Source organism: Anabrus simplex, chromosome 3, assembly GCF_040414725.1.
Source record: "Anabrus simplex isolate iqAnaSimp1 chromosome 3, ASM4041472v1, whole genome shotgun sequence".
Lineage (NCBI taxonomy): Eukaryota > Metazoa > Arthropoda > Insecta > Orthoptera > Tettigoniidae > Anabrus > Anabrus simplex.
The window spans coordinates 250,470,744-250,486,054 of record NC_090267.1 but is presented as its reverse complement, the minus strand read 5'-3'; the positions used below and the strand labels follow the sequence as shown (position 1 = coordinate 250,486,054).

The 15,311-nt window shown below is 41.9% G+C and overlaps 1 protein-coding gene across 1 annotated transcript in view; it reads left to right on the top strand.

Annotated features, from left to right (window-relative positions):
• Positions 1-15,311, top strand: part of LOC136866763 (neuropeptides capa receptor-like) — a 490,048-nt gene that overhangs the window by 401,024 nt on the left and 73,713 nt on the right. Inside the window, exon 3 of the mRNA XM_067143873.2 lies at positions 13,533-13,732. Coding sequence (XP_066999974.2) covers positions 13,533-13,732 — 200 coding nt within the window. The remainder of the gene's footprint in view (positions 1-13,532; positions 13,733-15,311) is intronic.

Genomic DNA, 15,311 nt, shown 5'->3' with positions numbered 1-15,311 from the left:
ACATCAAATCAAATATAAATAATTCACATACGCCTACGTCCTACAAATAAACGGTAATAAAGTACACTCAGAAAGAAATAAGATGAGCAAAACTAGATCCCACCATCGCGGCCTACTGGAAATCAAAGGATGGAATGCGCAAAATAATCTCGGAGTCTCCAAAAAAAAATATACCCCGCTGCGAGTAGCAAAAATATAAATATTGTGAATTTGACGGCAATCTCTAACCTCAGACGAATAATGTCTGGCCATGATACTATTTAACCTTTGTGGGCAATAATTATTGTTATTTCATGTCATCCATGACTCTACATGATTATTAAAAAAACACATTGACTCGTCGCTCTGCTCACATTGTACAATGGCTAGCATATTTGTCGAGCATCTACTTTCCCTGGAATTATTTAAACAAATACAGGCTTCTGCCTACAATCATAACCCATGTCGTAACACATTTAACACTCTTGGCTAAATTATTCATTTCACAATTCTCTTTACTCATTAATTCTCGACGTCTTATTATTCATTATTCTCACAACACGGCCTCGCTCGTATCCGGCGGGCAAAATATCTGTCGTGCACATTACGACTTCTTACGACAGTTCATGACATGGTCCATATATCATATTTCCATTATCAACGTAGATCATCAGGGACATTAATCATCTAGCTCGATCTCTTGATCATTCTCTGCTTCGCATCTCACAAAAAAAAATTAGAGCTGACTCATCAATGGTTTCCTGGCACTCACTGTTTCTATATAAAAAAAGTGGCGAGATTGCCTCTCAAAACACAGATGTTGAAAGATGTGTAACCGCAACTACACAGAAATAAATACTCGCGTCTACCAAAAATCGTCGCAAAAGACACGGGATAAGTACTATCAGACGCGGTCATCTGAAGGATGATCCGACAACATAAAACAAGCTGTAAGCGCAAAATAGCAAAATGAACATTAAAATCATCGAGGCGGCGTCTACAAGATCAAAACTCCAACAAAATATGACTCTAAACCATCGATATAATAACATGATGAAATATAAAAATTACTTATAAATCGGCATTACACTCATAGATCAAATATCATAGCTGCCTAAACTGTCAAAGTGACATACTACAGAAACAATCCATAACAACACGCAAACAACATCTACCTAAACGAAGTGCACACATAACTCGATTATTATTATTATTATTATTATTATTATTATTATTATTATTATTATTATTGTTGTTATTATTATTATGATAGTTACAATTATGATTATTTAAAAGATGTGAACTATTTACAATCCTACCTAATACTTTAAGCTACATTGATCATCGATTAGTCACGGTCCTACATATTTATTTACATTATTTATTGATGCTCATACCTGTGTGATGGAGGCATGTTGACTCACCCTCCGGCCTCGGTCATGGTGAATTTAGAATTCCATCTTCAAGCTGATGTGGTATTCCAAATTTTTACACACGCAAATTTGACACATATTTGCCATGGCGTAACACACGCTTACGTTGACAGAAAACACTCGTATTTCTCGCACTCCACTGCAGACTCCTGTCGTGAAGTTAGACGGTCGTCCCCGCTACCAGCCTGGAAATCACCTGTTGGTCTGCCACCGTTCTCTCAGCTTTGTTTACATAGCAGCTTACCGTACATTCACCCCAACGGACATAACTGTTTGTCAAGGTCTACCACTGCGGCCTTCATTAAAGAAAAGTCATTCTCCTCCCTGTCTGCCTTTACTAGTTTCTGCCCGTAAACATCTCGCTTGCCAAACAGTTTATTAAATGGTAAAAGCAAGCTAAATACAGTTCCAATGTTGTGGAGAAATTTATGCTGATAACAAAATGTGAAACTACCCGTGGGTTAGAGAGGTTTTATGTAATTATGCTGAAAACATGGACTTGTTCCTCTCGACTCGTAATGTGAGTTTATTTAAGCCAAGTGTTGAAAGTGTAGTTCTTGTCTGTTGTCTCTGCATAAATAGCAAAAGTTTGTTAAAGTGTTCATTTCTGAAATGTTACTCTCCCAAGTGAAAAATACAAGGCCTTTTCAAAATGCCTACAAGTGTCTCTAATCACTTTCTTACCAGCCAAAAGTAAAGCTGACTAACTAAATTAGCGGTCACTCTCTGTCACACTGTCGCTCTGATTCGCACTGTCAAACTGAAGTTTCACTGAGAATTCTGAAGAATCACTGCGAACTCAAGAAACACTGAGAAATCAACCCCCTGGTCGCTGGGTTTTGTAAAGAGTTCTCCCCCCACCTAGAAAATAGTTCCGTGGAAGGGATGTGGCGTAATGATCTAGCCCTCAGGAGCGCTTTATCGTACATCCGTAGGTTAAGGTTTCTGAAATTTTATGTACAAATCTCCCTAATTTTTGTCTGACTTACATGTAATATTGCGTCGTGGGAAATGATCACAGGATAATCCACACGACGGCACGCGTCACTGGTGTTATTTTCTTCCGGTGAATGGCTCCATCCCGCCATGACAGTTCGTTCTTCTGGGTCCTCTTACTCCTCCGTGTGAAGTTAAATTTTATTAATTAGGCACTAATTAACCACAGATTCGCACTGATAATTTTCCAAATATTATAAAGAAATCAGGACACTGTTTTTCACCACCACACCGGGCTTCAGATAGCGAAATACTGACTGTAGATTTCCCGCTATGACAGTTCATTCAAATTTAGAATTTTGTGATTGGCTGAGACTTTCGCGCTCTTCGTAACGTGGATACTTCCATTTCCTCCCAAGGATTGGCGGTTATTGTCGTTGTCCCCTTTGTCCTAGCTAAGTAGGTCAGGCCTCAACGCGTGATTTTCTCGTGAGAACCAGAAGAAAGTCGCCACTCCTAGGCGGTGTCATAAATTTTATTGGAAGGAGTACTCAAGGTGGTTTACAAGTTGGTCGTGCACTAAGAAGAGTTTTGTGGATTCTACTCGCCGCCTGACTGGCGCCAGAAAGTTCCTTTGTGACTGCTGGATTGCCAGCCTACTGTAGTATCCCATATGCGAAATATTCAACTTTTAATTTGTAAATTAATTACGTAAATTCGCTTATGGGTGCAATATATGAATGTAGATGTCTATTACCTAGCGTAGAAGTTGCTTTGCAAAAAGTAACTAACAGTTCTACCTTACCTTAAGATAAAGGCTGAAGAATAATATTCACAGCAGACAGTACTTAGACGGGAGATGTGTGTACGTAATAAACGCATACAGAGAAGTGTGAGCGCTTCACGCAGACTGCAGCGAGTAAATATGCTGCTTGTTACCAAGCGGATGTGAAAATCGGTGACAACTGCAGTACAGTCGGAACGAAGTGTTTATGCAACAAGAGCTCTCCTGAAGTCCCGCAGGCTGACGTATTTAAGCCGGAATCGAACCTCCTGTTGATGCCGAGGTGTCAGAATTTAAGAGTTCTGCAGCGGATCGAGCCTTGGAAAGTTAGCGCGCGATCGCAATTTTAGGGGGGGGGGAACTAAGTTTCAACATATAGAGATCAGACATGGTTGTAAGTTTGAAATTATAAGATTGACCTCTTCTATAGCATGAGGATTGAAGAGAACAACTATTTATCAATAGACTAAAGTTGCAATGTTCGGAAGAAACCAAGTTTCAATCTACTGAGGTCGGACATTGTCGTGAGTTTTACTAAGCTAAGTCTACATCCACAGTGCCCCCTACCTGTTAGCAACAACACGAAACGCTGAGGTACCGAAATATACAAGTTCTACAAGCTGACGTATTTGTACTATGATTGAACGGGGGGGTTTGAGCTCAGCTCGAGAAGCTGCTAATAATTTTAATGTGAACTGTACACGTGTAGCGGACTTCGTACCCTGCTGAGGCAAACGCATTCCAGGTAGGAGCCGGCTAGCCGGATGCAGCTTGCATGCGCGCGTGTGTGTAGGCATGCTTCAAAAACACATCCCAGATATTTTTTCTCGTTCTAGAGTCTGCTTATTCTAAATCCGGTGTTTAGCCAGTTACCCTTCCTGATGTAACAAGACTAGGATTTTTTTTAGACTGCACTTGGCTAGAAATAGCTACATGAAATTATTATATAGAAAGAGAATTGCCAGCTCCTACAGTTTGGTTTAGTGTGCTTGCTTCTCACCCGGCAGTCTCGGGTTCGATTCTCTTGGGGTTAAAATATGTTTTACAGAGTTTAAATCGCAAGAATCCGTATTACGATCGATTGCCCTTCCTGATGCAAAACTGGGAGTATCTAGCCTCTTACATCATACACTATTGTTTTCGACAGGTTGCCCTTCCTGACGTCAAAGATCTCGGATTAAGAATCTGTTTTACAACTTCTAACACGAGAATCAGGGATTTACAGCTAGATGCTCTTCTTAGATTTTAAATCGCTGTATCACGAACTATTGTTTTACAGCCGGATGCCCTTCCTGACGCAAAACTAAGATTTTAAATCAGAAGAATTTGTTTTAAGACTAGTTGCCCTTCCTGACGCAAAAACTAGTAGTATCTAGCCTCTTACATCATACACTATTGTCTTCGACCGGTTGCCCTTCCTGACGTCAAAGAACTCGGATTAAGAATCTGTTTTACAACTTCTAACACGAGAATCGGGATTTACAGCTAGATGCTCTTCTTAGATTTTAAATCGCTGTATCACGAACTATTGTTTTACAGCCGGATGCCCTTCCTGACGCAAAACTAAGATTTTAAATCGCAAGAATTTGTTTTAAGACTAGTTACCCTTCCTGACGCAAAACTGGCAGTATCTAGCCTCTTACATCACACACTATTGTTTTCGCCCGGTTGCCCTTCCTGACGTCAAAGAACTCGGATTAAGAATCTGTTTTACAACTTCTAACACGTGAATCGGGGATTTACAGCTAGATGCTCTTCTTAGATTTTAAATCGCTGTATGACGAACTATTGTTTTACAGCCGGATGCCCTTCCTGACGCAAAATTAAGATTTTTAAAACGCAAGAATTTGTGTAGTTGCCCTTCCTGACGCAAAACTAGCAGTATCTAGCCTCTTACATCATACACTATTGTTTTCGACCGGTTGCCCTTCCTGACGTCAAAGAACTCGGATTAAGAATCTGTTTTACAACTAGATGCTCTTTTAACATGAGAATCCGGGATTTACAGCTTAAAGATGGCGGATGACAGCTGTCAGAAAAGCATATAGGTTTGTAAAGCACGTAGAATTTACCGCCACCACATAGAGGGCAGCACGGTGATTAAAGATGGCGGTTGACAGCTGTCAAAAAAAAGCATGTTGATTTGTTTCCAAACAAGAGCACGTGGAATTTGCCGCCACCACATAGAGGGCAGCACTGTTCTCTCTGGATTAAATATGGCGGATGACAGCTGTCAAAGGTAAGTAGCTAAAGAGGGCAGCACGGTGATTAAAGATGGCGGTTGACAGCTGTCAAAAAAAGCATGTTGATTTGTTTCCAAACAAGAGCACGTGGAATTTGCCGCCACCACATAGAGGGCAGCACTGTTCTCTCTGGATTAAAGATAGCGGATGACAGCTGCCAAAGGTAAGTAGCTAAAGAGGGCAGCACGGTGATTAAAGATGGCGGTTGACAGCTGTCAAAAAAAAAGCATGTTGATTTGTTTCCAAACAAGAGCACGTGAAATTTGCCGCCACCACATAGAGGGCAGCACTGTTCTCTCTGGATTAAATATGGCGGATGACAGCTGTCAGAAAAGCATATAGGTTTGTAAAGCACGTGGAATTTACCGCCACCACATTTCAAAGGTAAGTAGCTAAAGAGGGCAGCATGGTACTCAAAGATGGCTGCTATCAAAAAGCATTTTTCAAATTATCCGCCACCACAAAGAGGGCAGCACGGTGCTCTATGGATTAAAGATGGCGGATGACAGCTGCACGTGGATTTGTTAATCTCACGCTAGTGAGGTTAAGTTGATAGCACTAAGGTTTAGGCCCGCCAAGATGGCAGCACTGCTGATTACAGGTGACGAATTTACATCTACTACGATAAAGAGGGCAGCACAGTGCTCTGTGGTTTAAATATGGTGGATGACAGCTGTCAAAAAGCACGTGGCTTTGTTTACCACACGCTAGTTAGGTTAAGTTGGTACCACTAAGGTTTAGGCCCGTCAAGATGGCAGTACTGAGGTTAGCGATGCGTTGTTGTCTGTCAAAAAGCACGTGGCTGTCAAGAAAACACGTGGCTTTGTTTACCTCGCGCTAGTTAGGTTAAGTTGGTACCACTGAGGTTTAGGCCCGTCAAGATGGCAGCAGTGAGGTTTGCGATGTGTTGTTGTCGATGACAGCTGTCAAAAAGCACGTGGCTTTGTTTACAAATTCAAATCTCGCGCCAAAATTCAAATCTCCCGCCAAAATTCAAATCTCCCGCCAAAATTCAAATTTCTCTCCAGAATTCCAATTTCCTGCCAAAATTCAAATTTCCCGCGGGAGGAGGCGGCCGAACTGTCCAATTATACTACTTGTGAAGACCGAACAGAGTGGCCAAACGTGCCTGAGCCTGTATTCGGGAGACGAATGGCTTTGAGATCCAGTGTCGGCTGACCTCAGAATGGTTTCCTGTAGTTTCCCGTTTTTACTTCTAGGAAAATGCCGGGACAGTTCCTATTCCTTGGCCACAGCCGATTGTGTCACATTCTTACACAATTTCATTCGACATCATCCACTTCATCTTCATTATCTCCTGAACTGCAGTCGGCGTCAGAAATGGCATTGGGCCATAAAATGATGCCATATAGTTTAATCTCACCTCATCCCCGACTCCTTATCAAGAAATGAAACTAAAAGGTAGGCGTACATTAAGATGTGAAGGACAAGACCAACAGAAGTTTATGTTAATTATTTCGCGTTTGCTCGTAGTACCGCACGGGTTAAATGTTTGTTTATCATTGTGCTTGAGTGGTGGTGTTATAGAAATTGACGTACATAAGTCGTCTCAGTAGTTATGAAGAGAGTAGGGAAACTGAGTGACCGAGTCTTTACTTTGAGGAAATTTATGTCGCACTGACACATATAGGTCTTATGGTGACGATGGGATAGGAAAGGGATAGGAGCAAAAAGGAAGCAGTCGTGGTCTTAATTAAGGAACAGTCCTAACATTTGCCTCGTGTGAAAATGGAAAACCACGGAAAACCATCTTTAGCGCTCGTGACAGTGGGGTTCGAACCCACTATCTCCAGACTGCAAGCTCACAGCAGCGCGCCCTGACCACACATCCAACTCGCCTGGTACACGCAATAGTAATTACACCCCTCCATATAGCGTTGGAGTCAGGAAGGGCATCCGGACATAAAACGGAGCCAAATCCACATGTGCTACACAATCTCACTTACAATCCCACAGGTGTGGGGGAAAAAGTGGCAGAACAGGAGGAAGAAGAAGACGAAGAATCGCCCTGAAGGCTATGTGCCACTCCCCTGCGTGGGCATTGGTTTGATTTAGGCCTGTTTCAGTCAAACGATCACAAAGCAGGGGAAGTAAAGTATTTACTGCTGTTTGTGGAATTTATGTGTTTATTGCAGATGTCAGTCGCATTAATATTTAAAATCGGACTACATTTCCTAATGGACAACTTTCAAGGTTGACTTTCAGCTAGTAGTTTCAGTATGATACGGTAATGGGAAAAAATTATGTGTCGTCTACGTTATAACAAAGAATTACATTAAACAATTATAGTGGTGCTCATGGAGATGGAATAAGTTTAAAGATAAGGTCAGAATGAGGTTGTAACCTATCGTAGGTCCTTTTCGTTTAAAGGATTTCTGTCATAACTATTTATGTCCAGGGTTGTTATTGTAATTTATGCTTAACAACAGAATCTAAGCAGGGTAACGCTCTTGTTCCCATTTCGTGGCCTGTTCTTATGTCACTGTATGGCGATTCTTCTTATATCCTTTTCGAATAACTCTACAATCAACTGATCGTGATGTTGCCCACGCGCCGCAACATGGATTAAGTGACGCTATTCGTACTCTAGGATTACTGTATTAATGCTCTAAGCTTTCAGTTAACGGTCTTTAATTTTACATCAGTGATTCTATAATGCGTATTTTCAACATTTTTCGACATTCAAGAGCCACGCCCCGTTGCATATGTGACCACTTTAAACATGGCGGACGTTCGTTCAATTAGCTTCAGCCAGGCAGAGCTTCCGCTTCTCTATGTTATTCTAGATCGTTGCTTGAGGGAGCATATTATCTAACCGGTCTATACGGTATTTCCGTGCGTTGCGCGTACGTCACAACGCTAGTTCACATTCTTCCCGCAGATCCACTCGCCTTGGTCGGGTAACACATGTATTTACACTGACTGACAGAGCAAATGCAACACCAAGAAGGAGTGGTTCGAAAGGGATGAAAGTTGGGGAAAAAACAGAGACGGCACGGACGAATAATTGGTGTTTATTTCAAACCGATGTGCAGGTTACACAATGCGCACGGCATCGACTCAGTAGGATGTAGGATCACCGCGAGCGGCGATGCACGCAGAAACACGTCGAGGTACAGGGCCAATAAGAGTGCGGATGGTGTCCGGAGAGATGGTTCTCCATTCTCTGTCAACCATTTGCCACAGTTGGTCGTCCGTACGAGGCTGGGGCAGAGTTTGCAAACGGCGTCCAATGAGATCCCACACGTGTTCGATTGGTGAGAGATCCGGAGAGTACGCTGGCCACGGAAGCATCTGTACACCTCGTAGAGCCTGTTGGGAGATGCGAGCAGTGTGTGGGCGGGCATTATCCTGCTGAAACAGAGCATTGGGCAGCCCCTGAAGGTACGGGAGTGCCACCGGCCGCAGCACATGCTGCACGTAGCGGTGGGCATTTAACGTGCCTTGAATACGCACTAGAGGTGACGTGGAATCATACGCAATAGCGCCCCAAACCATGATGCCGCGTTGTCTAGCGGTAGGGCGCTCCACAGTTACTGCCAGATTTGACCTTTCTCCACGCCGACGCCACACTCGTCTGCGGTGACTATCACTGACAGAACAGAAGCGTGACTCATCGGAGAACACGACGTTCCGCCATTCCCTCATCCAAGTCGCTCTAGCCCGGCACCATGCCAGGCGTGCACGTCTATGCTGTGGAGTCAATGGTAGTCTTCTGAGCGGACGCCGGGAGTGCAGGCCTCCTTCAACCAATCGACGGGAAATTGTTCTGGTCGATATTGCACATGCTGAAGAATGGCGGTTGACGTGGCGTGTGGGGCTGCCACCGCTTGGCGGCGGATGCGCCGATCCTCGCGTGCTGACGTCACTCGGGCTGCGCCTGGACCCCTCGCACGTGCCACATGTCCCTGCGCCAACCATCTTCGCCACAGGCGCTACACCGTGGACACATCCCTATGGGTATCGGCTGCGATTTGACGAAGCGACCAACCTGCCCTTCTCAGCCCGATCACCATACCCTTCGTAAAGTCGTCTGTCTGCTGGAAATGCCTCCGTTGACGGCGGCCTGGCTTTCTTAGATATACACGTGTCCTGTGGCACACGACAACACGTTCTACAATGACTGTCAGCTGAGAAATCACGGTACGAAGTGGGCCATTCGCCAACGCCGTGTCCCATTTATCGTTCGCTACGTGCGCAGCACAGCGGCGCATTTCACATCATGAGCATACCTCAGTGACGTCAGTCTACCCTGCAATTGGCATAAAGTTCTGACCACTCCTTCTTGGTGTTGCATTTGCTCTGTCAGTCAGTGTATTATTATTATTATTATTATTATTATTATTATTATTATTATTATTATTTGATCTGTTTTTCACCTATTATTTTGGTACTTCTATGTTATTGTAATCTCTTAATACGACCTTTTAATGCGCCGCATCACGAATCGCCTTATTTATTTATTTATTTATTTATTTATTTATTTATTTATTTATTTATTTATTTACCATAGAGTTATTTATGCATTTTCGCTATTTACGCTTTCTCAAAGACCATATTTCAGAACAATGTAACTTCTCCTGTTCCTGTCTATGGTAGTTTCACAGATAATAAGCGTTTGTTTACCTATATTTTTCATGTTGTTGAGAAAACACATCTATAGGACCCTCCGTTCCGTGGATTTGGCCGTACATCGCACACATACAGACAAACAATTCTGGATATCACGGGCTGACTGAATATCGATGGATTTCTTTTAAAACCTCGTAAGTCCAAATGCTCTTCCTACCCACTGTATTCCTTCACACTGGTTATGCCTACCAACCACATGCGACAGTGAATCTGTGCATTAAATCTGGTGACAACACGTTGGATTGACATATCCCAACACCACGTCTTCCGATGGTTTTTCGTTCATCACTCACCAATGAAAGCGAAAATGAAAAATCCGGCTTCGAGGTGCATTCGGAACTCCTTCCATCAACCTATGTTCAAAATTTCAGATCTCTGCGTAGTTCATCAGAATAATTTTCGTTGTGTTCCTATTCCTATGTTACCGTATAAAGGTAAATGAACCTTAAATACATCATACTGTAGTAGTGTGCAAATTCGCCATACAAACAACATCATTACAGTACGGTAAGGTGAGGTCCATTTTCCTGTAGACATTGGCATAGGAAAATGAATACAGCGATAATTGTTCTGATGGCATGACGAGTCCTTCGGTAGGAAGAACATTTGGACATACGACGTTTTAAAAGAAAGCCATCGATATGGCTCCTCGTGTCTGGGACAGAATATGGGTTCCTACACCATGGACTGAAAATGGCTCCTTGACTTGTATTACGCATCTTACGTCCGTTGCCTAGCGACAATGAATTTATGCATTAAATCTTGGTTACAGCACGTTGGATTGTCATATCTCAACACACGTTTTCCGATGGCTTTCCATTCATAACTCACCAATGAAAGCGAAAATGAAAAATCCGGCTTCGGGGTGCATTCAGAACTCGTTCCATCAACCTATGTTCAAAATTTCAGTTCTCTGCGTCCTGTAGATTTTCCTGGACATTGCGCGCGCACACACGCAAAACACAAACACTTCCTTTCATTATTATAAATGTGTGTTGTATCCGTCTGGCCAATCCGCTGACTTATACAGCCCACGTGATTCATCAAGGCTGCTTCTATGACGGAGCAGGTTGTATGGGGAACAGTAAGTTTTATGTGAGATTGTGTAGTGGTTTTCATTTTTTGCTTTTAATGTGTTAACTATAAATAAATAGCTAGTCTTGAAGAAGTCAAGCGTCACTCAGATCGCCCAGCGAGGAAATGGTCGTTGGCCCTTCATAAAATAAAGGGCTAAAGAAAGGAAACTGTTTAAATATGTTACTGATGGTACCGAACCAAGAGTGGCATGTAATCGTAATGATAGAATTTGTAAGGCTTCTGAAATTATTTCCGCGGACTGTAAGCGTTTTCACACAAAATTTTACAATAACAAAACTAAAGTGGAACAATACTCATTAATAATAAATGCCATACAGGTGCAAAAACAAAATGAAATGTGTTAAAAGGAAGCTGAATGAACGAACTCGAGAATGTTCTGTATCCTACTTCATTCAAACGGAATAAGGAAACAACATTAAAGTGTGTTTTCAAGTTTCAGAAGCATTCTGGCTGTGAATACTAAACGTGCTCAACGTCTTGCATCATATTATTTTAAAAAATATTTCTCCCAGAAGAGAAAGGAGGGGTGGAAAATGTCTTAATACTCGGACCGATTTTATCAAGGACCTGATTCGTCAACACACTCTGGGTTTCAAATGTTTTATGGACATTACGGGCGATAGAAGAATCCAAATAGAAAGTATTTACAATCACGCTTATGTATAAGATTAATGTGGAAGTTATTCCTTGAAGTGAACAAGGAAAATGTAGAAGCCCAGTCCTGCAAGTATCACTTTGATAAAAGTTTTCACTCGTGAATTCATTCTTGGGTTTGGTATACCACGAACAGATGCATGTATTTAATGTGAAGAACACCAGCAAAGTTTGAAATATGAACAGGATGAAGGTAAACCCAAGAAAATAGTGTAACTGCTCGTATATAAACGCCGTGCGTCGAGATTTTATGAACTAATGATTGAAATAATACGTGTGATGATGTGGCTTGTTTCGTATTTCGTTTTTGATCTAAATCAGCCCTTGCCACGTACTCCATTGGGTGAGGCGTTTTACTATCGTCAACTTTGGCAGTACTAACTGGGTATTGTTCTTCACTATTGTGCAAAGTTGCAACAAAATATACTGATGTTACCATTTTACATATGGGGAGAAAATGATGCATTGCGTGGTAGTTCTCAGGTTTGCAGTGCACTGAAATGGCGTATGGTGCCGGGAGTGTCCGAGGACAAGTTCGGCTCGCCAGGTGCAGGTCTTTTGATATGACTCCCGTAGGCAACCTGCGCGTCGTGATGAGGATGAAATGGTGATGAAGACGACACATACACCCAGCCTCTGTGCCAGCGAAATTAACCAATTAAGGTTAAAATTCCCGACCCTGCCGGGAATTGAACCCGGGACCCGTGTGGCCAAAGGCCAGCACGCTAACCATTTAGCCATGGAGCCGGACTGCAGTGCACTGTATCACTATTTGTCCACGTTCTGTACTTCATATTCACAAATAAAGAAAAAGCAATCGGTTTTGCGACGGACGTAGCGCACAGAACAAAAATTGTGTTTTGCTAGCAATGCTTGGCAAACTGGCTGTTAACTATTAAATTAACATTTCCTGCACGGAAATTACCTGCAGATAGTATCTTTGAACGGGTGGAGAGAAAGATGCGTAGATAGGATCAAGTCTTTTTGCCAACAGACTATCACAATATCTCTGAAAATGTTGGGCATATACTTGTACTAGGTAAAGACTGGTTTCCTTACGAGTGGAGACTGTCTGCCAGGAAGCTTATTAAATCCAAAATGGATTTTAATATAACAGATGGGAAATGGCTTGTGGTAACACTCAGCAATGTAGCTTGGAATACTAATTATTTGGGTAAAGCAATATTAAACATTATTAAAAAAGAGGGAAAAACTGGCCAGCATTGAAACCACAAGAAAGAAACATTAGATCATCCAGTAAAAAAGGAGAAGCTGAACGACATTAAGTCACTTTAAAATAAATTAGGCATTAATCAGCAGCATCCTGCAATGGTAGTTTGGAATAATGTATTTTTAGGAAGGGCAAATCAATGAAAAAATACATGAATCTTTGATCATGAAATTTGAATGATACGCTGCATTACCTTCATGTAAGGAAAATTAATGAAATATAATAACATTCACAGTTTATCATGTACCAGACTTCATTATTCTCTTACAAAGACATCCTAAAATGATTACCTCCAAAGAGTTTTGACTCCATGTCATGTAGTCGTGTTACTACTATTTTTAATGGTCAGATATTTTGGTAAGTGAATGCTAATATTGACAACGCAGTTGTAATTCATAATTACTTATATTGGTAACTCTATTTCAAACTATTTATCTGAAAACAAAAAATAAGTGACTTCTGAAGTATGTCAATTTAGGAAAAGGTTTTCATATTATGGCATGAAATGCTTCTTGTTTCAGGATGTCATACACGTCCGTTCTGACGATAGTTGCCTTTTCGATTGAGCGCTACCTTGCCATCTGCCATCCTCTCTACTCCCACAGCAAGGAGGGACTGCAGAGAGCAGTTCGTATCATCGCCGTGCTATGGGTGGTGTCGCTAGTGAGTGCTGCGCCATTCGCAGCCTTCACAACGGTCAGCTACGTCGACTACCCGCCAGGTGAGTTGTTCAATCACCTTCATTAGGTAGACATTTTTGAAGGAATTGATCTCTTCTTCCAAAAGATGATGTCTAATATTAGCTGAAACCTCACCTCAAACTCAGGGCAGAGTGCTCACCGATTACATCAGAATGTATTTTGATATTCATATTATTTAATTAATAAAGAAGCATTCCTAAAAAAGTACATGTACAATAATACAGAACAATGTAACCAGTACAAGTTTTACCCTTCTATGAAGTAGTGGTAAAACATTGGTTTTCAGATCGCAAGGTCACAGGTTCAGACCTGGAGGACGTAATCAAATTTTTGAAGGCTGGAATAAAATCCACTCGTTCGTCCATGCTGTACGATCTGCGCGTGTAAAACATCTCTGATTATACATTTGGTGTATTAATTAACTAATTAAAACTCACATGGAGTCCTTACCAGCGTGTCCGCACCGATCTGATCCATTTTGAATATAGCTTACGTGCAGAACATGGTGAAAACTTTCACCGGTGCAAATTTCAAGCCGCAATGTCAACCCACTTCCAAGAAAATGGAATTTGGAATTCATAGTTAAGATACATTACAGAAAATACTCTACACATCCGCAATTATTCGAGGGATCCTCTTGAAATTGTTATCATGATGTTTTGGAAGATCGCTTTTCGAAATATTTTTTGTCAACATTTTACTGATAATTTCGTAGCACGACTGATTTTATAAGTAGCCCCTTGCACAGCATTACACGTGTCTGGGTCCATGAACGGTTTTAATCAGAATCCCTTCACCTAAGCTGCTTCCGTACTGCCACGAATATAAATGAAAATAAAATGGAGACTTCCTAGCATCCACGGAATTAATCCTTTGGACAAAGTCCCTTTGCTGGGACAAACAGGTGGGACGAGGAGATAAAAACTACATCAGAACTAACCCAATGAATTAAATTCTCGACGTCTGTATGGACCAGCTTCGGTGGTGAGATCACATTAGGTTTACCAAAGAGAGTTATGGAAGCGGTCATGAAAGTAACACGAGTAGAAGGGGGCTTATGAGACGATGATTTTTCTGTAATAAAAGTAATCAACACTGGAACATTGAACAACAGAGTAACTATAAAGGACGTAGAAACAGTATAAGCGATAGTGCTAGTCGCAAACAGAGGGTTGTTTTCTGAGTTCATTCAGAGGTTTGTAAACTGAAAGCTGAAGGGTACAGCAAGAGCTAAGCAAGCTTCTTGTTTTACGCGACTGTTGGCATCGTGCTCATAACCACGGAACCTCCATATGTGCGCGGGATCCGAACTGCATGAACCTGTCCTTTCACTTCAAAATTCCCATATGCATTGACCAGGATTCGAAAACCGCACAAATTATGCATGCACGTGTGTATACAGCGTGTAATGGAAAGCTACATAGAAAACGTGAGGGTTATACAGCAAGTGTATGGTACAGCTGTCAACGTCCTGTTATTGTTAAGAGCAAAAGTTTCTTTTTTCGTTTCACTTTACGTTGCACGCACGACGAGTATCTGTAAACACATATTTGTAAGTACGCTTGTACTGTCTGCATACGGCACTGGTGTCTATGTCTA